This window comes from Acipenser ruthenus, chromosome 16, assembly GCF_902713425.1.
Source record: "Acipenser ruthenus chromosome 16, fAciRut3.2 maternal haplotype, whole genome shotgun sequence".
Classification (NCBI taxonomy): Eukaryota; Metazoa; Chordata; class Actinopteri; order Acipenseriformes; family Acipenseridae; genus Acipenser; species Acipenser ruthenus.
The window spans coordinates 30536675-30557868 of NC_081204.1; the positions used below are offsets into that span (position 1 = coordinate 30536675).

At 43.2% G+C, this 21194-nt stretch overlaps 2 protein-coding genes across 3 annotated transcripts; both read right to left on the minus strand.

Moving 5' to 3' along the window:
• Positions 1 to 5225: 5225 nt before the first annotated feature.
• Positions 5226 to 8232, minus strand: LOC117412258 (ADP/ATP translocase 2). The gene is made up of 4 exons (XM_034020469.3): positions 8040 to 8232; positions 6377 to 6863; positions 6122 to 6262; positions 5226 to 5673 (listed from the first exon to the last, which is right to left on the minus strand). Exons 1-4 carry the CDS (start codon positions 8148 to 8150, stop codon positions 5516 to 5518), a joined length of 897 nt encoding a protein of 298 aa, XP_033876360.1. The 5' UTR covers positions 8151 to 8232; the 3' UTR covers positions 5226 to 5515.
• A 1769-nt stretch (positions 8233 to 10001) lies between these two features.
• LOC117412257 (solute carrier family 25 member 43-like) lies at positions 10002 to 16467 on the minus strand. Of its 2 annotated transcripts, none has more exons than XM_034903906.2 (5): positions 15997 to 16467; positions 14769 to 15010; positions 14134 to 14306; positions 11735 to 11869; positions 10002 to 10808 (listed from the first exon to the last, which is right to left on the minus strand). In XM_034903906.2, the coding sequence occupies exons 1-5, from the start codon at positions 16269 to 16271 to the stop codon at positions 10722 to 10724; spliced, it is 912 nt and encodes a 303-aa protein (XP_034759797.2). In that variant the 5' UTR covers positions 16272 to 16467; the 3' UTR covers positions 10002 to 10721. The 2 variants fall into 2 exon arrangements, with proteins under 2 accessions (XP_034759797.2, XP_034759796.2); XM_034903905.2 differs by having other exon boundaries at positions 10002 to 10900; positions 15997 to 16466.
• Positions 16468 to 21194: the final 4727 nt, after the last annotated feature.

The following is a 21194-nucleotide window of genomic DNA, read 5'->3' on the forward strand; positions in this document are numbered from 1 at the left end:
GCAGATCTAATCATGTCTCGTTTCTGTTGAGTTCTGCCTTCAAATTAAACCAGCTTAGATTTTAAAAGCTGCTTTCAAAAACAGATTTGGAAACATCAAAACACACATGAACCTTTTCGGTCGGGTGACCATATGTCTCAAGGTTCACTGGGTCAGTTTCTTTTCATTCACATCCCTATCCATACCGATAGCTTTTTCTTCAGGGCAGGCTGGACTACAAGTACCAGAATGCACTCTGTTTTGTGAACCTACACCCAAGTGGTCACCCTAGGAGCTTTCTTCAGTGGAAACGGAAAATAAGATTGAGTAGTTTTCAAACACAGGACGGGGTGCAGTGCATGTCGAGTGAATATACTACTGTTGAATTATGAGACTGGAGGTTTCATGCAGGACTAAGTGCAGAGTGTACAGAGGACCCTTCCAGTCCACAGCTTTGATCCAGTCATGTTCTGAATGATTTAATTAAATCAATGAAACCTCTATCCACGTCCTAGAGTAGTCTCTAATTTCATTATACCTATTAAACCAGGACAGAGTGACCTGCCTCTGGTACAGCACCTCCCCGCATGATATTAAAGCGTTTCAAAAACACCGCACAGCTTAATCACTGAGCAGACGCTTTTCAATACTGACCAGGTGACTGTGCGATGAACCACTGCCATCTTAACAACGAGTGAAGCCTGTAAAATGGGTGTATGAAAAACAAACAAACAAACATTACTGCCTTCAAAACTGACATTTCAAACCCACGAATTAAAAGAACAAAGCACTGAGAATAGCGTCAAAGTTTCTGTTTGCAGATTTCATTCCAGTAACATGGCATTTAAAAACACGCGTTACACTGAAACTGTCAAGATCGATGCGGCTTGAAGATGGATATGGAAAAGCCATTGACATTATGCTGCGTAGCTGTTTGAGCTAGATAGGAATGACTGAACCACTCCTTGGGCTACTGAGCTAAGAGCTCTTACTTTTTGATAACGTTTAGAAATGCCTCTTCTAACCCCTCTGATCCACACTAATGTTTTTTTTTTTTTTGATACTGTATCTTTGAAAAAAGCGCAAGCCCCATTTCTTCTTCTCCCCACAAGGTGGCGCTGCATTTACATGTGTGTGAACGGTAGGCTCCCTCTGGCCCAAGCTGGAGTGTGATGATGTAAGAGGATTCTACGCTGTTGAGCCGACGCAGTCTCCATATAAGGCAACCATGAGAGTGACTCACATACGTCAAAGGACTAACCTTCACGTGGGCATTCCTGCTCGTGAAAAAGTCATGGAGTTCCCTTGCAGTTGTGAATCTCAGAGGTGGATGGAAAGAACGTTTGATATAGTAAGATTTTAACAGTAGTATACATTTTAAAATAAATAAAGTCGGTCAAAATGTGTTTTAACAGTTCCCGTTACTCTAGGAACCCTCGTGAGTAAAGCGCGTCATTAACCTACAAGCGTGCTCTTGATGACGTTTTTAATTTTTCATTTTATTGTTACAATATACAATTTGAAAAACAGTGTTTTCATTCAAGGAAAGGCTGACAGCAGAACAAAATCTCTTGATTTTTCTTTTTAAATATAATTATCATTCTTTAAAGAAAACTCTCCCTGAGCCCCATTTCTGATAAAGTAAATTGTTGGCAGCAGTGTGGAGTAGTGGTTAGGGCTCTGGACTCTTGACCAGAGGGTTGTGGGTTCAATCCCCAGTGGGGGACACTGCTGCTGTACCCTTGAGCAAGGTACTTTACCTAGATTGCTCCAATAAAAACCCAACTGTATAAATAGGTAATTGTATGTAAAAATAAATAAATAATGTGAAAAAATGTATAATGTGATATCTTGTAACAATTGTAAGTCGCCCTGGATAAGGGCGTCTGCTAAGAAATAAATAATAATAATTTAACAATCTATTAAATGTGAAGGAGACAGCAGATCATTTAGCTCGAAGTACTACAGACTATGGGAACAGTAATCCCTATAAAACCCAATGCAAAGGGAAACAGTGCACAGTAAAGTATTCTTTTAAAGGGAGACGTTGTCCTTATTGCCCTTAGCCTGTTGTAATCTCATTGAAGCAGTACGCTTGAATGCATGGCTCACATGTCATTTCCTTCTCATTTGTAATGAATTGTTTAGCTGTTCAATCACAATGTGATACTAGCGGTGAGGAGAGGGTGATACTGCCTGTGCTGTCCCAGCTCCCGTCAATACAGCGCTCAGATTCAGCTGACTGTGGTTCTTTGATCGTTAAATAAAGACAACGCAATGAGAAATTCGACAGACTTTGACCTGCAGTGTTATGACGAATATATTGCTGAATGGCACCCAGGTGGCAGCGGTCTGTGCTCCTCCCACATTCTCTTCAGCAATTCCAGCGTTCCAACGAGTTGATGTTCCGTGAGATGACGTCACCAGTCAAGCGAGGCTAGTCACGTGTACTAGTAAATTGCAATCCCCATCGTAATCACATGAAGAAAAAAAAATCTATGCATTTAAAGGGCCAGTATACAAATACAGTGTCCAGAATGCATCAATAACTGTGTAGTTTGGGCAGAACCAAGGACTGTACCTGCGGCCGAGTGCTGGACAATCTGCATGACATTTTAAGACTTAAACATATTAGATATCTGTATGTACTGCTTTTGAAAAATATAAAACAATATAATTGAACCAAGGTTGTCTAAATATTTTCCTTAAAGGCCCTCTCTAGTTTATTTTTTAGCACTAATGCAAACAATGTATGATCCACGTGCAAACGAAAATCCACATTCCACTGACGTTAAAGGGATGAGAGTCGAGTGCTACAGCCCCCTCTCTCTGCAGCCAGCAGCCCCTGGAAAACACTGCAGTCAGAGTACGGAGTTGGTGCAGAGCATGCGCGCACGCTGGACGCTGCTGTATGGGCTGTCAAACCTAGTGTCAGACTCAGCGGTGAGCGATCAACGGGATTCGTTCTCTAGCAGCTGGTTCTCGCCAGTCAAGACCACACCACTGTAATTCTATACAGTAGTGTGAAGGAAACAAGTTACTTAATAGTTTGGCAAGCCATTGTATTTGGTGGCAGTGAATAGGGAATTAACCAAATATCTTAGTATTGCAAAAGCTTTGCAGACCTGTAGCCTTGCAGCGTAAGTGTTGTGTTGTTCTCTTTGGTAAACTCACAGCTGTGTTGTCAAGTAGCAGAGTCGGGTTGCAAGCATCTCAAACACGTGTAACACTCCCAGGCAAAGCCAAAGCCTTGCTTCCCACTGTCTGCACTCATTTAACATAACATATCTTTACAGACTGCTGTGCCTGTGTCAATGTGGCTTGCAAGAGTCCGGATTGATACTCCATTATGTATTTTTTTTTTTTTTAAGCTTCAAAGTCACTTGATCTTTGTTTTGGTGCTTGTGAATTTAATGCTCCCTAAAGGCACAATGCTGGCGGGCACCCTGTGGCAAATTTGCCCAGTGTATTGACTTTTTTTTTTTTTTTTTACAACTAGCCTATACCATGGCATCACTGCACTGTTCACCTTGCATGGTTCATATCTCTTAGCAGAGCATGAGGATTTACTCCCATGTGAAAATGTGTGCAACGCACCATCAAGTCAGTGAGAAATGAGTGGAATTCCATTTGAAGGCTAAACCAGATTGACACAAACTACAACGCCTGTGTGGAGCCGGTTCCTCTGCCTCATGGAAGGGAGTGACAGAGCTGAAACACAGACACAGCTGCAACCAGCTTGCCCTGGCTTATTCTAACACAGCAACACAGGCTCCTATTGCAAACAGACAATGATATACCAGTTCAAAAGAACCACATCACACATGAATAAATCGTTCTTCATACATACATACATACATAATAATTATATATATATATATATATATATATATATATATATATATATATATATATATATATATATGTGTGTGTGTGTTTTTAAATTAAAGTCTGTGCTCCCAAGCCTATTCCCACATTGTTAGTGCTCTCTCATGATTTGTTTACAGGCAATCTTCACTGCTCATATCCACACTATTCTCTCCTTACTGTTCAACAGGTTTACACTCAACCTGGCAGGCATGATGCAGGGTGCTCTGGATTAGAAGTGATCAGGGATTCAGAGGTCATTTCTTGGCCATTGACTTTTGGTTTGTGACCTTGAGGACAAGCCATTCAACCTGGAGGCACCTAAAAATGAAAGACTGTAGCCCCCACCCCCAACCCACTTTCATAGTCTGATTATATAAAACCATATTTACAGCAAAACTGTCATTCCCATTCACTTCTGAGCACCAGATTAATCAGTCACTGCAAATATGTATTTGCTACATTACATTAATATCTTGAGAAGGTTGCAATGCATTGCTTGGTAATCAGACAGTATAACGATGGCTTGTATGTACTGGCTATCTAGGATACAGAGTAAGGAGATCTGTATATTCAGCCATGACAGGAAATGCCTCCAGCAGCAGCAGCAGGTTAAAAGGCCACTCGAACTGCATTAGAATGCACTTGTGTGGGGGAGGGGGACAGAGAATGTGCTATTTTTAGAAGCCAGGACTGTAATCCAGCACATCCATCAGATTCTTTAGCAGTAACACCCATAACCCCCCACCCCCACCCCCACCCCCACCCCAGATAGCCAGCTCTTTTCAGCCACTTGGTGTTACCTGGGGAGAAGCAGGCAGCTCTAATCCTTTCAGGTCAGCATGCTCAATTCTACCACCACGGGACAAGCTTGCAGCCCTCCATGCATCCCCCTTGTGACTAAACCTGAACAGCCACCCGACCTGGATTGCAATACCCTCCATAGCAGGGAATGCACGTGCCAGGAGTTTATTATCAAATGGAGGTTCTGAGGACTAAGCTACAGGAGTAATTCTGGCACAGACGCCATGACTTCCTCCAGTACACATAGTGAACTGACCTTGTATTGTAGGCTGCCACGTAATTCGTTATACTTGGCACAGGTTACAAACAGTTGGCGTTGGCTTTAAGCCAACATAAAGCACTAAGCACGGACTGGCTTTACTACATTCCAAAATCCATCTGAGCTTTCAACAAGTGACCAGAGCCAAAACCTGGGTGCTGTGCCAGTTCAAAAGGTGCCAATATTTACTACTCTCTGCTCACAAATAAAACTACCTTCAATCCTATCATTGGGTCATTGCTTTTATGGAATTTTCACTGCACCACTTTATACTCAAGCACTATTATAAAAAATAAAAACCAGTACAAAATGTAAATTAAGTTAATTTAAGAGTTTTATTTTTTGTTTAGGTTATGGTTAAAAACAGACAGGCTGAATAAAATTGTAGAGCTCTTGGGGTCGGGGCATTTTAAATGGGAATGACATTGAATGAAAAATAAAAATAAGTGGTGTAAAGTAAAAAGAGATCAAGTGATTGTTTCCCAGAGTTCAACTAGTACGAAACTAGCTGGTCCCTATAAATAAGGCGGAATTTATGACAGTCCTTCCAAAATGTACAGAGATATGTTACATATAAACACACCATTTCACAACAAATCTGTTAGCTTAGATGACCTTCTTCAGCTCATCGTACAAGACAAGCACAAAGGCCCCACCCATGCCTCGGAGAACGTTGGACCAGGCTCCCTTAAAGAAGGCTTTGCCACCTTCATCACGAAGAATCTTCCTCCAGCAGTCAATTGTGCCGCTGTACATAATGTCAGCTAGAAATTAAAGAAATAAAGAGATTACTCCACTGAATTACACAAATACAAAATGATACTTCTGGTCCTTGTTTACAACAGTCATGCTAAGATACCATGCAAGCTAACAGGAAGCCCTGTACTGTCTCAGGTTAATAGGTCTACATAAGGCACTACACATCAATGCACAAAAACAATATTCTGTGTTGAATTATAGCATTTGCCAATGGAGGTGGACTGCTAGGATTCAAGCCAGGCAGCCCCAGTTTAACAGATTCTTTAAAAGGAATATTTGCATGGTCTTGAAAGAACAAGGTCAGCCACCCAGTAACGTGCCAGGGTTAAGTCACAGTATGGCCATTTAACATGGAGATCGCCAAATATTAAAACAAGACACGATACAACTTAGGACTACATAAGAGGTGGAGGGGCTGTAGTGGATGCGTGCACGGTCTGGAGCTGAACTTACCTCCTTTACGTCCGGACTGCATCATCATACGACGACGGACGGTATCGAAGGGGTAGGAGGCGAGACCGGCAACGGCGGTCACACTCTGGGCGATCATCCAGCTTACAAGAATGCTAGCGTTCTTGGGATCTGGCAGCATACCTGGGGGGAGGAAAAGGCATTGTTTTAGTTACATAGACGACAATATAAAAAAGTCATGCAAAGAAAGCCACAGGAGTATCTACCTCCTGTTCAGAGGCTCTGTGGGTTGCTTACCTTTAGCCGTGTCGTAGACGCCAAAGTAAGCCGCTCTGTAGATGATGATACCCTGGACGGAGACGTTGAACCCCTGGTACAGCCCCTTGAGGCCATCAGACTTGAAGACCTTCGTCAAGCAGTCGCCCAGACCGTTGAATTCCCGGGTGGCACCGGCTTTGCCAACATCGGCGGCCAGACGGGTCCTGGCGAAGTCGAGTGGGTAGACGAAGCACAGGGAAGTGGCACCAGCAGCACCACCGGAGGCCAGGTTACCAGCGAAGTACCTCCAGAACTGGGTGCGCTGGTCAACACCGCCCAGGAAGACCTTCTTGTACTTGTCTTTGAAAGCAAAGTTGAGGGCCTGAGTGGGGAAGTACCGGATGACATTGGCCAGGTTTCCGCGCCAGAAGGACAGGAAGCCCTGCTCTTTGGGGATACGGACCACGCAGTCAACAATACCTTTGTACTGTTTGTCAGCTGTGATCTGTTTGCTTGCATGTTGCACCTGAAAAACAAAACAAATGCAGTTTCCAAAAACTGATGCATTCATTGTGTGTGCCCAGTTAACCTACAGAGTACATTTAAAAAGAAAAAAAGTAATCCCAATATTAATTTCACATTTTGCTAAATTTGCAAAACCTCTTAAGGAAGGGAAAAGAGAAGTAGAGGTTAACTAGCACCGGTATACTGCTGCTTCCCACTCTCCCAACTTTGATGAATTCAAAATGGAGCAGCCGACTACTACTGGCAAGGGCACGTGCCTAAATAGAATTAAATACAAAAAAATAAATAAAATAAACAAAAAACCCTTTACAAAATATTGCCGGGCAATTTAAAACGCGACAAATGTGATTTCCAGGTAAAGCTCGCCAGTGTGCTGGCGTAACCGGGTGCTTTAGCAGCCACCTTGACAGGACAAAGGCTCTATTGCCGGTACCGACAATCGTCTTCTTATGGAGTAAAAGGCGTTACATTTTATAATTTAATTCTCACTTATTAGTTGGTACTACAAGCCCAAATAAAAGACCCGTTTGCGAAGTTTGCAGTTCTAAAATTCCAGCTAATCAATAAAACCTTCACTTCCTGTAACTCCAGGGCTCTTTGGTTGGGCCTCCCCTTTGTCACGACCTTGGGTTGGAAGCAGAAATCAATTGTGACCTTTCTGCACAAAACGGACATGAACTGCTGGCATACACTTTCGGGTAAAGGTGTAGTCTGGGAGAACACACAGCAGCCAATTTGAGAGACCCCTAGCCCCACTACAAGTAAATAACATGAAAGAGAACTGAACCGGCATAATACAATACATTAAATAACATAAAAAGGGTACGTTTTCATGCTCAAACTAGCTAATACAGCCCGATTAATGGTTTTACTCTATGTTTAAGCAAAATAATTGAACAGACTGCGGTGTCTTATTTGTTCACCGGCTATTCATTATAAAAAAATGTACAATAGACATATCTATGAATAATAATGATTAAAGAGATTCGACATCTCATATTTAACATTGCTTTCGGCTTGACCATGGATGCTCCACTGTTCGCAGGACTTGACAGGGAATCCTTTCAATAGCTGCCGTCACTGTGAAGCTAGCCCAGAGTCACTCATCATACAGAAGGCTGTCTAACTTCTCAATACTCGTCTTTACACAGCAAACCGATGAAAAGCCCATGCTTACCTGCAGAAGCAGCTTGACTCTCTCAATTGGTGCCACAGCTGTTTTAGAGACGGCAGCGGCGATACCACCAGCCAAGAAGTCCTTGGCGAAAGACAAAGCGACGTCAGACATTGTATCTGTTAGTTCAAGCAGCAGTATATAATTACAGGTAAACCCTTCAGCCCTGAGCTCTACGCCGGCTCTGTCGAAATGGCCGATTTTTATAGCGCAGAAAGACTTTAAATTGGAAATAATCGCGAGACACAACGGGAGTACAGCGAACAGGAATGCTATTGGCCCTTGGGGCGTTTTAGGGCGGAGTGAAGCAGTGAGCTCGCGTCGTGACGTAGACAAAACGGCGTTACTAAGTAACAGAGTAACACTGCTTCGGAAAAGTGTACGAAATTATGTATCTGGAAAAAACAGAAACATTGTATTTCTCAATTGATTTTCTCACACAATTACATCATAACGGGCAAACAAAACCAAACAACACAAAACAAAAACACAACTGAACGTGCGGATGTAACTAGTTTTTATTTATTGATTTCAAACTAACCTTAAACTGTGGCTACTTCATCGTAATGTTATGCCACCTTTCAACAAGTTTTTATCACAATCACAAGTCAGACGAGTAGAAAAAAAGAGTACTGAACACGGCTCGTCTTCAGAATACGTGTGTTAAAATAATGCTTTAACTGTGCCACCAAGGTCACACCTGTCTAGATTAACAGACAATTGCTAATTAATAATGACAACGCAAATTAGAAAATAAATGCCTTTTTAATCGTTCCCCATGTGAATCAATAAACCCCCACATTTCATAGACAGACACTGCCACTGCGTTTAATACATAGAAGCATTAACCCTTCGAGAGTCACCTTCATTCACTGTGACCTCCAGATACGTGTGCACTCGGCGCTTTCACTGTAATACGGTTACAAGCGTAACATTTCAAACAACTGTAATACCCGAGGTTAGTTATAAAAGGGTTATGACAATGCGAATAAATAACACATTGTGATACTGCTTCAGAGGTATGTAATTAATTAAGAGCTGTCATTTTACCTGGATATTGTTGTTGTTATTATTATTTTTTTGTTTCATTTTTATTTTTTCCTAGTAGATGTTGCATAGGATCCTATGACATAACACTATAAACAGAGCGTATAGACGTCATAAGCAGACAGGGCAGTCTGCATTTGGTGTTAAAATTGCTGTGGAACTCTAGTCCTCCAGCGGTACCCCTATGATCAAGCCCTTCCTGAGAGACCAGCTGATGAAGAAGCAGAGGAAATCATTACTACTACTGCGTCAACCTCTGCATTTGTGCCATTTGATCAATCTGCATTTTGAAGCCATTTTAATTAACAATTTGGAATAGTTTAAACCCTCAACCCTCAGAGAACGAAACTTCAAGGACCTCTTTCTGCAGGTCCATCACTTTTGACAGTGTGCAGTCAACGGAACCCCCTGCCAACCGAGCTCTGATCCCCAGACCTCTGTCTAACTCAGCCTTGCCCTTGTGACTGAAACCAACTTGCCACAGGGAGGCAGGTTTAATACAGTTCGCTACAACAGACATGTGCATGACAAACTATTCAGTCATGTGACTGCTCATTCAAACCAAGGCCAGTGCTAAACTGAATGTGTTTCTAATATTTTGTCCAACCCTAGTGCCTGTATTTAGCGACCTGTAAGCATGTTACAATGAACTTGACAGCATGTCTGCCCTCAAATGTACAGATCCCTGAACGGAATAATTAAAATAAAAAAAACCCCAAAAAACCACCACAACACGGTTTGTTCCAGAAAAACACCTGATTTTATATATAAATACAGTATTAAAAGAGCTGTACTCAGCAGCAATGCAATGTATGTAACATCAATAAAACAGCATTGAACAGTATGAACTTGTACATTGCGAATAGTAATAAAACACATCACTGTTTTTCTAAATCTGCAGAACAGTTTTTTTTTAAAAATTGAAATAACTCAGGACTCTGTGAATACGATCCGTTTAAACAACAGTTAGCTATAAGCGTGAAGACGAAAGCATTGCATTAATTGTGACTGAAGCAGAACATACCTGAATTCAGTCCAGGAGTGTGAGCTTAGCCTTTACAGGTTTGGATGATTTGCTTTTTCAAATCTGTAGATTCCAGATTTTAAAACAGAGCATCGAGTAACTGATAACTCTTTGAGTCTAAAAACCTTCAAGTACGCGCGCCCCGTGGGGAAAGGAAAATAAAAGTGGAATCAAAACAAACAACTCGGAAGACGATCATTATTCAATTAATACTGTAACTTCCTGGTTATTAGTTTTGTGCAGTTTGTCACATGAATGTTAAAATGCATTCATCTCAAAAGCAAGCGTGAATGACGGTTCAGGCTTTTACACCATTTTCATATCAAACCGGCTGTAATTTTAAAAAAACCCCTCTTTTTTTGCTGTTGCTATTTCTGAGACTAGGGGGTAGCAGTGTTGCCAGTGATTCCAGTAACATGCACTAAAGGTCTTTCTGTAAGAGAAGAACTCCTCTTCCTGCTCTTCTATGATTTTGAGGTTCATCTCGCGTTGAATAAAAAGCTGCATCTTCAGTGCGTTTGCAGAAGAGGTATTGCTTGGTTGAATACTGTAGTCTCTGTTGCTTTTTCCAGGCTCAGCCTCACCACCTGTTGCTCACAGTGGACTGCTCTGATTTAAAGCTCCTGTTCCTCAGCAATCTCCTCAGTTCTCTCAACTCTTGGGGTCCGAGGCTCTGGTCCACTCCAGGTGCCAGCTGGTAACTGAGTGGAGACACGATATAACCGTTCTTATAGAGGCAAACGCGCTTGCAAAACTCAAAAGAGCTGAACATTAATCCGAAATACGGCACAATCTGAAAAAAAAAAGGTGGTAAATTAACAACATACAAATATACTCAAATATTTAAAAATGACAAAAAAGCTTGCTGTAGCCAAAGTCTCACTTTGGCATGAAGATTTCAGTGAAAGTGGTACAGCATGAACTGGGAAAGTCCTTTAGGAGGGGTTGGTGCGTAAGGCGGACTGGAACTTGTGACAATGAGTGGGAACATCATATTTGTCTAAGGGGTTGATTTGATCTCATTCTAATTTACTGGAGCATTTTCACATCGTTCCGGCAGGTTAGAAGTTGATCAAGCCAACCCCCTGGTCTATAAATCACTCTGCGTTGTGTGGAGAGTTACACGGCAGCTGACTAGCACACTTCACACAGTACATTCTCAAAGCAGTCCAGGGAATGGAGCTGGCACAGCGGGGAGTTCCAGGCAGCACATTCACATCCACTACTAAAAGATGTGTTCTGTGGGAATGGTGTTAATCTCTCACAGGGCTAACTGGGATTCATAACATTTATTATACTGTGCTTATTTATTTGCCGTTTCACTCTTTCTGTTTGATTAGCAAAAGTCTGTTTTGCTTACCTTTTTATTTAAGACGCATGGTAACAGAGGGCCCTGTATTCAACATTTCAACACAAGGCAAGGCTACTCCTGGAAGGCTAATTAGGCACGCTGTGCGTCTAGCAAAGGTTCTCAAACTGGGGGTCTCAGAAATGCTTCAGGGGGGTCTTGATACATCAATAGCAGACCTACTGTAAGTTAAGTAAGGGTGACCGTGCATTGCAGCAGGTCTTCTATAGAAAGCTGACCTTGCATTTTGTCAGATAAAGAATACAACTGTGGACTCACCTTGAGAAGGTTGGCAGTCAGCCCGTTCCACAGCCCCAGGAATCCTTGCGCTTTCACTACCTGTCTGAAACAGTCCACCATGCCAGTGAAGTGAACATCGACTCCCCCATAGTGGGGCAGGACTGGGCTCTGAGCCTGGGGAGGCAAGATGAACAAGTCTGAGCAATGATGCGTATTCCACTCGGAAGACCCCTCAAAATAAAGACATGTTTTAAAACACCCCAAGATTTGTTTTAGTGATTCTCAAGCTTTTATCCACATTTGTAAACCTGCAATATCTGCTCTGCACATGTGTTAATGGGCAGTGTTCATTTCGAAAGGAACTGCAATCTGTAATATATACAAGCTGCATCTCCCTGTTGCCAGATTCAGTCACAATGGGGAATCAGAGCTGAGATACTGACAGAGGGCTCAGTTGACAGGTGCTTCCGTATACAAATGAGATGCAGTGATTAGTGCTGTCTTGACACCTTATTGACAGTGTTATGACAGGTGTTACTATTTTCTGTCTATCTCAATGTCTTGCTGCTGTTGTCACTATTTTCGCTATAGTACATTTCCCCTGTCACAGCGTGTGTCTCTGCCCACAATCACAGCCATGAATTAGTGCTCACTGACTCAGACATTAAAAGTCTGGAAAACAGTTTTCAGCTGCGCCCTTCCCCCAGAGAATCTTGGGAGCACCGTCTGACAGGCTCTATCTCTTCAGTATGCTGCGTACAGGAAATGCTTGTTTGAACCAGAGGGTGTCACACCTAGAAATGTTATCGAAACAGTAACCAGTTACCACCAGTAAAAAATAAAAACTCCACCCTCTCCCAATAACTATACTCAAACACAAACACACACAAAGCTAAAAGAAATGGTTGTCACTGCCTGTCCCTAGTAAGAGATTACATTTGTATAGCATACTAGGAAACTATTTTTAAATATGAACTGGAGCTCAAGTATATAGTTGACATTAAGGTCTAGATTCTCACGTTGGTCAAAATCATGATCTGTGTTTATAAAGCTTGTTACCTTAAATATTAGGTCAGTTTTCAGTTATAGAGTGAAATGGAGGCAAGCTACCTTTGGTGACTGTAAACAAACAAAGCTTGTTTTGTTTCAGACACCAAGGAAGACGAAGGGGGCAGGCAAGGTCATTCAAAGACAGTGCCCAGAACATCAGAAAGCCACACTTGCACTAGGGAGTCTATCGTGCTTCTGAAAGCTCTGTACTTTGAAGCTTGAGGCTATTTTTGAATTATCGCAGAATTCCAATGGAACACAAAGACCAGAGTAGAACTCGGGGCGCTATGTTCCTTCATTGTTGCTCAGTTTTTACCCTGTACGTTTAACTGGACTGGAGTGTCATAGAGCATTCCATCTGTACAGTGAGACAATGGATTTGTACCTTCGGTCTGCTGTGAAGAAAGCAGTCTTTGACCTACGAACACTGTATAGCGATCACCGAGTGGTTACTGATTACAACAGCTGTGAACTTTATGTGCAGCGGGACAGGTTCATTTATAGCCTTCAAAGTAAATTATACTGAGAGCAAGACGGAACAGGTTCAGGAGATTCGGTGACCCTAGCCCACACCCATAAGACAAATAACTTTGCAGTTTGAAGTGTTCAGAGGTCAAATCATTACATAAGGAAATACACAATACTGTTGCACAAGCAGAAGTTCTGTGTAAGTTCCCCAAATTACAAAGCATGTGACTACTGCAGAATGCATGCCTGTGGACTGTTTGTCTTTTCAAACAACATTTAGCAAGAAAACAGTTTACAGTAATGCGCATCAGACTGTAGCTAAGGTACTAGGGTGCTTTCTAGTGGCTGGAGCTTGTAAATGCATAAAGCAGGATTCACAGGGGTTGTTAATGACAGCCCACCATTGAGTCAGTCTACACTGCTTGTTATGTTTTTAAATGGGAAAAAAAAATCCACCTCACTTGAACAAGCTATCTTTCTCTCATTTACTATTATAGTACAGTAACTCGTCGTGGATCCGCGCGTCACATATCTGCCATGATCAAGCTCTTCAGCACTCTGTGTGTGTGTGGGAGTGAGAGAAAGAGAGAGTGTGTGGGAGTGAGAGAGCACCAGAACCAGGGCTGGATACCAAAGAGGGAGTAAGTCGAAAAGGGAGGGGGTTAGGGTTAGTGTTAAACTAGTGATGAGGGCGTTTGATGATATGGTTCAGGAAGGTGATTTCAGGTAAGGGAGGGGGTTCGGGTCAGGGTTAGGGTTAAACATGGTTCAGGAAGGTGATTTCAGGTAAGGGAGGGGGTTCGGGTCAGGGTTAGGGTTAAACATGGTTCAGGAAGGTGATTTCAGGTAAGGGAGGGGGTTAGGGTCAGGGTTAGGGTTAAACATGGTTCAGGAAGGTGATTTCAGGTAAGGGTTCCTACCTGCATTTTCCTCTTCACAGTTTCGAAGGGGAAGGAGAGTGTTTGAGCCACCCCTGCAGCCAGGCAGCCATTAATGAAGTTCTGTAGTGGTGTGAATCTGAAACTGGGCTCACCCCACAGTTTATCCAGGTTCATGTAAACCAAGAACGAGCCACAGGAAAACGGTACAGCACCTACAAAACGAAAGCACAATTAGCACAGCCGTGTAGCGCCATCTACTGGATTAACAAACACTCTTGCTCTGAGCAGTTGGCAGAAAAGCTTGGATTTCATGGAGCTACAACTACAGAGAACTTCAAGTGTTTCAAGTCTATGGGAAGACGTTTATCCCCTCGCACTCACTCACAGTGGGGAAAACAAGTTGATAGTTCAGATATTAAACTAAATGTCTCCTTCCTCTGGACAGTTCCTCTTTCAAGGAGGAAAGACAAAGTCTATGTACCTGCAGTATATAAAGAGATCTGCTGCTCATTCCACCAGCGCATACTCCAACATTTACATACTGCAGCGTCTGCCCTGCTGTATTTGCATTTCCCATCAACCAGCCCGCAGAACATCACACGCAGGGATTACAGTGCAAACGATGCGTTGTACTGGACTAACACATGCCTGCTCAATCTGCATGCTCTGCTTACCCATGACTGTTAAGGAGGCCCCCCGATAGAGAGCCAGGAAGCCTTCCTTCCTGTAGATGCAGCGCAGAGCGTGCAGCACACCCCTGTAGGCAGGATCCAGGCTGTTCTGCACGACCAGACGGGTCTTGATGACGTCACTGGGATATATCACCAGGGCAGCCACGATTCCGGCCACGCTTCCAGCCACTATGGCTCTCCACTGGGAAACACGACCCAGATCATCCATGTGCAGCTGTATAAACCTGGAATTTAAACAAGCACATCACCAACACGCTAAATCAGAGATGAAACGGTACATCACAGTCCAATGTACGGATAGGGGCCTCCTTCAATCCCCACAATCTGCTAGCTCTAAACCATGGGGGCACTGTGTTGAATAGGCCTGTCTAAACTGAAGCATGCTGTTTGCTGCCATGTACTTTTAATGGGACAACAGAACCGTGCTTTTAAACGGATTACCACAGAGATCATCCATGAAGTAAAAAATAGCAACACAACATTGAAGTGACACTGATACTGATACTGTTACTGCAGCAGGCTGTGTAATGGTACACCCTAACACTTTCATGCACGACTACCTCACATGGGGACGGATACAAAAACAACAGCTCTCTGGTCTTTATATAGGGGCCATGGGGAAGACATGCATCTTCCACGTGCCATGAATCACAACCTGGCAAAAACGCGCTTCCTGGAAATCAAGGCTAACGCGTTCCAATGACAAAGCGTCCCAAATGACGTCGAGATCTCCTGAGCGATGCTGCCTTGCCGGATTGGATAGCGATAAAAGGCGTGATTCTAATTCGGGTCAGTGCTTTTGCGCCCCTGAATGGCAAGGAACGGGAGTAACCCAGATCTAATTATGAAAACAAATCCAATTCAGGAAATAAATAAATGCACTTTAGAGGGGAACGAGAACCACCACAAGTGTTATACATGATGCCGATTTATTTAAAATCTAATCTGCATAATATAATAACAACAATCTACTGTACTCTGATTCTTTCTGATCCAATAAGAACCACGGATTACATATGCCACTATACAGCCATATATGGGACACGTATGTAAACATGTCGACACAGATACTTACGTAAGAAAAGCATTAAAGATAAACTATACATTCCCGTTACACTCGCATGCACAAATGATATCTTCGCTTATCTATAGCGTTCTTTTGTTTGTTTTTTGGACGGTTTTGTGGAAACTGTATTTTAAAACGTCTTACCTGTTGTAAGTTGCCAGCTGCACCGCGCTGTAAGGAACGATACGAATACAAGCCACACAGTTCCCTTTCCAGAAAGCTCGGAGCCCTTCTTCCCGGTACACGGTGTGGAATGCATTTAGAAAGCCTCTTTTGCTGTGAAACGTCCCCACTTGCGTTACTATTTTAACGACGTCTAGCGGAGACGTAGCCGTTCTACTAAACACGCCTGCAACCCCTCCAGAAATTAAACTCTGCGAAGCGCTCATTCGGTTATCCCTCTTCATACTGGCTGTCATTTATTTAGACAGTTCCACGGGTTTACAGAAGCTGCATATCGAATAGCCAATAACAAAGTTCTTAACATTGCAACGGAAACAACTGAATGCTAGCGACGGCGACAGTATTAAAAAAATATACTGACTTCCTAAACCCTGCCCAGCAAAACAGTGAAACGTAGACAGTATGACGTTACGCACGCAGCTGGCATGGACTGGAGCGCAGATTGAATAGGGGGCACTCTTTGATAAAACATAATATAAAATACATCCAGTTATACGTTTTAGATATGCTGGTTAATTTGATCGATTCTGTGTTACTTGGGGATCCAGGTTAAATATCCTTTGATATCAGCTCCCCCGATGGAAACCTTTCTTTCCCAATTCAAACTACAATTTCTGTCTAACATCTGCATTGCCATCCTAGCTGACACGACAGTGGTCCCTCCCTCCAACTTTCACCCCGTGAATTTGAACCTAGGCTAATTCTCACCCCTAGACGATGCACAGACTTACTAGTAATGAACAGCTGGTTTCATGAAAAGGAAATGGCCTGACGCCATTATTATTATTATTATTATTATTATTATTATTATTATTATTATTATTATTATTATTATTATTATTATTATTATTATTAATAATAAATGTGTTGTTGTGAATAATAATAATAATAATAATAATAATAATAATAATAATACGCTATTGTTAAATCGACTGAACAGGATCTTTGTGGCGGTTCCCAGGGAGGGTCTGTCCCTCGCCAGGGCTAATGATTTAACACGTGGTTTGGAATAACTAAAGCCCTCAGTGCAATGCTTGAGAAGTCTCACTTTCTTGAGCTGATAGATGAACACTGCTGCTCAGAGAGGCTCAATACCTAACACGAAGCTGCAGGCCTGCTCTTACTGTTGAGCTGTTCAGCAATACTATAGAGAGAACTGATAACTCGGTTTGTAAACACAATCCCAGCACATGGCATGTTTTTAAATGTCTAGAAGCTCTTCAATACAGGCTGTGGTTCAAATGCCACACGTGCGCCTATCCTTGATTGGCTGGTGAGATGGACCCATGTGACCTCATCCAATCAGTGGCCGCTCTTTCCTCTTTTTCTGCAGAATTTAGGTCAGGTGGAAGCTTCACTGACAAACCCAGCCAAGTACGTATCTGCCTGGTGTAAACCCCAAAGCAGGGTGCGAGGAGGAACACAGCGAGGCTGAGGCAGGGAAGCATGTACTGTGAGCTTGTGAAGAGGACACTGCCTGTGCAGACGTGATCGCACATGCCTTGTGTCACGATTTACACTCCCGCCCGCCACAGAACATACATACAGAAAAAAAACATCCATTAATACTCCAGCCACATTCGCTAACTAATCCACGATCACCGCCGTTTTACCATTTCCTTACTGTTTTATTTCGATACCTTGTCGACGTTGTCTTTATCGAATAAATAAAAAAGCTTTCGGTCCCCGGTTCAAATCCCACCTCAGCCACTGACTCCTTGTGTGATCCTGAGCAAGTCACTTAACCTCCTTGTGCTCCGTCTTTCGGGTGAGACGTTGTTGTAAGTGACTCTGCAGCTGATGCATAGTTCACACACCCTAGTTTCTGCAAGTCGCCTTGGATAAAGGCGTCTGCTAAATAAACAAATAATAATAATAATAATAATTTAAATAATCTATTTTTTGATGTTGTGTAAAATGACCAGAAGACGGCGCTCAAAGCCCATTTTTTAAAATCCTCAGCGCTGGTGCGGCGCTGTTACAGTCACTACCACCAGGGGGCACCTAACACGCATTGTCAGCGCAGGTCAGGTGAGAGGGCAGCAGTTCACAGATTAACAATGCAAATGTGAACAAGCAGGTTTCATTCAAAGATGAAAGAAAGAAGAGAAGGGGGTGGGTGTTCAGTTTCCTCCTTCCTAGAAATTCACAGCCTTTTTTTCCTGATGCATTTCCTCTCATGAAATTAGCACTTTTTTCATTACATACACATGCAGCAGTCTCTGATTTGCAGTGACTTTTTGCTTCAGGTACATACACAAAGCTATTTACACCAGAACATCTCAGCATGGTAAAGCCTAGCTAAGCAGTACGATGCTCAGGCACAGCAAGTGTGGCAGATCATGGTAAAGCACGTGATGCAGTTGTTCATTATCCAGTTCAATTGTGGAGATGCAGTGCAGCTACATGGGTATAGACAGCTGTCTAACTACCTGCACAGTTCTGTTAGCCTGAATGAAAACTTTCCAAGGGTTCTGTGTGTCTGATCCCATAATTATTATAAAAAGCATGTGCATCAGAGTGTGGTATTTTAAATAATGTCAAAACCGAGTCGTCAGAGGAAGATGTAGGCATGATAAGTTTGTTATAACATGACACTGGATGAAAGTTAACAAACAGATGAGTAACCTGGGCTGAGAGCTGCCCACCTCTCTTCAGACTCTCTTTGGGCTGCTAGACCGTCCCACACGTGTTTTTCACAGCACAGTGAGGCCGGTGTGGTGAGACAGGTGATGCAGCCAGCTCCTGTATTGTGATTAATAAAGCTGTCCCCTTCGCTCCCAGTGGGGGCTTGTAGCACTTTTCCTATGGGAGGCTCTGTTTGTTTTCAGCTTGTGTCTGCCCAGCAGGAGCGCCTCCCTCCCCTGCTGAGATGACAGACTCAGCTCCTTGTGAAGCGCTGAGCCCCTGTCTGAAGTGTAGCCACTTGGTTTCTTTACAAAGGCTACTGGAATAACAGAGCCCCCTCAAAGGAAATGACCCTGTCTGTTCAAAGAGGACAGCTCTGCTTTTCCTACCTTTCAGATAGGAAGGGGGGGGGGGGGCTGTCTCCATCCTAGACGGACACCATCTCAAAGCATCGTTGTATTATTTATTAATATCATTTTAATAAATTATTTCAGAGAGCGTTTACTCCAGTTATGAATTATTTTGAAAGATGGAAATTCAACAGTAATTCACACATCTGAGAAACAAACCACCTGAGAGTGCTTAAGAGATCTTCAGTTGAGCGACTTACATGTTTGATATTAGTTTTGCAAAGTCAATAGAAGGTAAATTAAAGACTGGAGTAAACTTTTGGAAAATATGCCCCAGTGTCTCAAACTGACTGAAGTCCTGCACTCTGAGAAAAGAATGTTAAAGTGTTCCATTTAGAACCATATGGTTCTAAATGGAACGATTTGATCAAATAGATTCAAATATGAAGCATGAAACCCTGACACTTCTACTTAGAAGCCCTTTGGTTTCACATGGAACCCTCAGTTGTTCAGCATAGAAGAACAGTTATTCATGGAACCTAAATAAAACTAGGGTTCCAGGGAAAGCGCGGAGGAACCATATGGTTCTGTATACTGTAGAATGGCCAGATACCCTTTTATTCTTAGAGTGTGGGCCAGGACTCTGCAGGCTACACAGAGACACACAACATGCCCTCCCAAATTACACACCCCAGGTGAGTAAATACACCTAATACAAACTTCACTAAATCCCACAGAGGGAGGCGTATGAAAGTAACATTATAAACGCTGGCTTAGCTAAACCCATTGGATTAACATTAATGAGCTGTGGTGCCACATGCTCACAATATTGATAAAGTGTTGATGGCTAAGGAAGGTAATCTAAGGCTGGGACAATCCTTACTATTTTGAAAGGGCCTTACTGGGTTAAATAACTCATGAGACATTCCTTTGTGAATAGCATCCAATATCCGCATGTTTCAAGTGCCAGCCTGGGGACTGAAGCTGTTCCATTAAAATTCCAGTCTAGGGTTTGCAGACTGTCCAGAACTGAGACTGGTCTCTGGACTGTCCCCACAGCAGGAGGTTCTGTCCACTCTGGCTGGGACAACAGAAGATATGCTGGGAAGGGGAAGAGGCTGCGTGTCCCATCAAAGCTGGTCCCTTGTTAGCACACCATGAGCCCCAGGGCGGCTTGCTTGTTTCTTGAATGGCTTCAGATTGTTTGATCTGGTATTCAGTAGAGACACTCCAAAGAGAACAGCACTATATGTTGACAACCATTGGGACACATGGCTGGACCGCATTATTCCAATGCATTCAAGAACTTGGTGGTGGTGTTCAGTGGTAACTCAATGAGCTTCACTCTCGCTTCCTACAATTTTGCTGCTGAAGTGTCCTTGCCAGTGGCACAGGTAGCAACTGGCAGGGGGAAGACAAGCTGGCTGTCAGGGGCATTGTCATTCACTGCATGCAGCAGCACATACATGCGCATGCTGCTTTAGGTGGGCGTCCTTGATCTTCCTGCCTTTCTCCTCTGGCTTTGAAGTGGAGTGGAGGGGACCCATTGACCCCAGACTGGCTCAGGGATGCCTGACCCCAGGTCACAGACACCCCTTTAGCTCCATTCAGGTGCACCAGTGCCGGGCCTCCTCGTATTACTGCACAGGTTCACCTCCCGGTCAGCCACATGCCTACCTGCCAGCCCGGCTGACTGATGATGCAGGCATCTATCTGCATGTGCTAACGGATGAGGGAAAGGCTGTTTCATATTATATTTGCAAGTCTTAAACGGTTTGAGGGTGCTTGAACTAGGGTGAGGGCTTCACGGCTGGAGGATGTTCCTATATGGAGGTCTTGAGCGTCTGCAGGCATTGGCATCCCATGCCACTCATTTCACTTAAGCTGTTAATAAGATGTGGGTGAAACTACTCCAGTATCAGAGCCTCCTTAAAAACTGAACGCTAGCTTTAATGTCACCTGCTTGGCTGCTGGTTCGCCTATGGGTTGGATCAGGGTAGCTTGAAAGGGCTTGTATAGTCCTGCTGCTTCCACATAGCGCCAGGCTTTTGTTTCCATGGCAACTGTGCTTGTCTCAGTGCCGCAGAACAACAGATTGAATTCACAAACAAATGTATCCTTTTCTGAATGTTCTCCACTTTCACATATACTGCTAAACCTTAGCATGTCAGGCAGTTAATG

Excerpts from the sequence above, each read along its gene's own strand:
- LOC117412258 (XM_034020469.3), bottom strand. The coding sequence starts at position 8,150 with ATGTCTGACGTCGCTTTGTCTTTCGCCAAGGACTTCTTGGCTGGTGGT. Across the intron at positions 6,864-8,039 it reads GAGTCAAGCTGCTTCTGCAG|GTGCAACATGCAAGCAAACA; the intron begins GTAAGCATGGGC and ends TTTGTTTTTCAG. Across the intron at positions 5,674-6,121 it reads GCAGTCCGGACGTAAAGGAG|CTGACATTATGTACAGCGGC; the intron begins GTAAGTTCAGCT and ends TTTAATTTCTAG.
- LOC117412257 (XM_034903905.2), bottom strand. The coding sequence starts at position 16,271 with ATGACAGCCAGTATGAAGAGGGATAACCGAATGAGCGCTTCGCAGAGT. Across the intron at positions 15,011-15,996 it reads CAGCTGGCAACTTACAACAG|GTTTATACAGCTGCACATGG; the intron begins GTAAGACGTTTT and ends TTTAAATTCCAG. Across the intron at positions 11,870-14,133 it reads CTGTGAAGAGGAAAATGCAG|GCTCAGAGCCCAGTCCTGCC; the intron begins GTAGGAACCCTT and ends TTGCCTCCCCAG.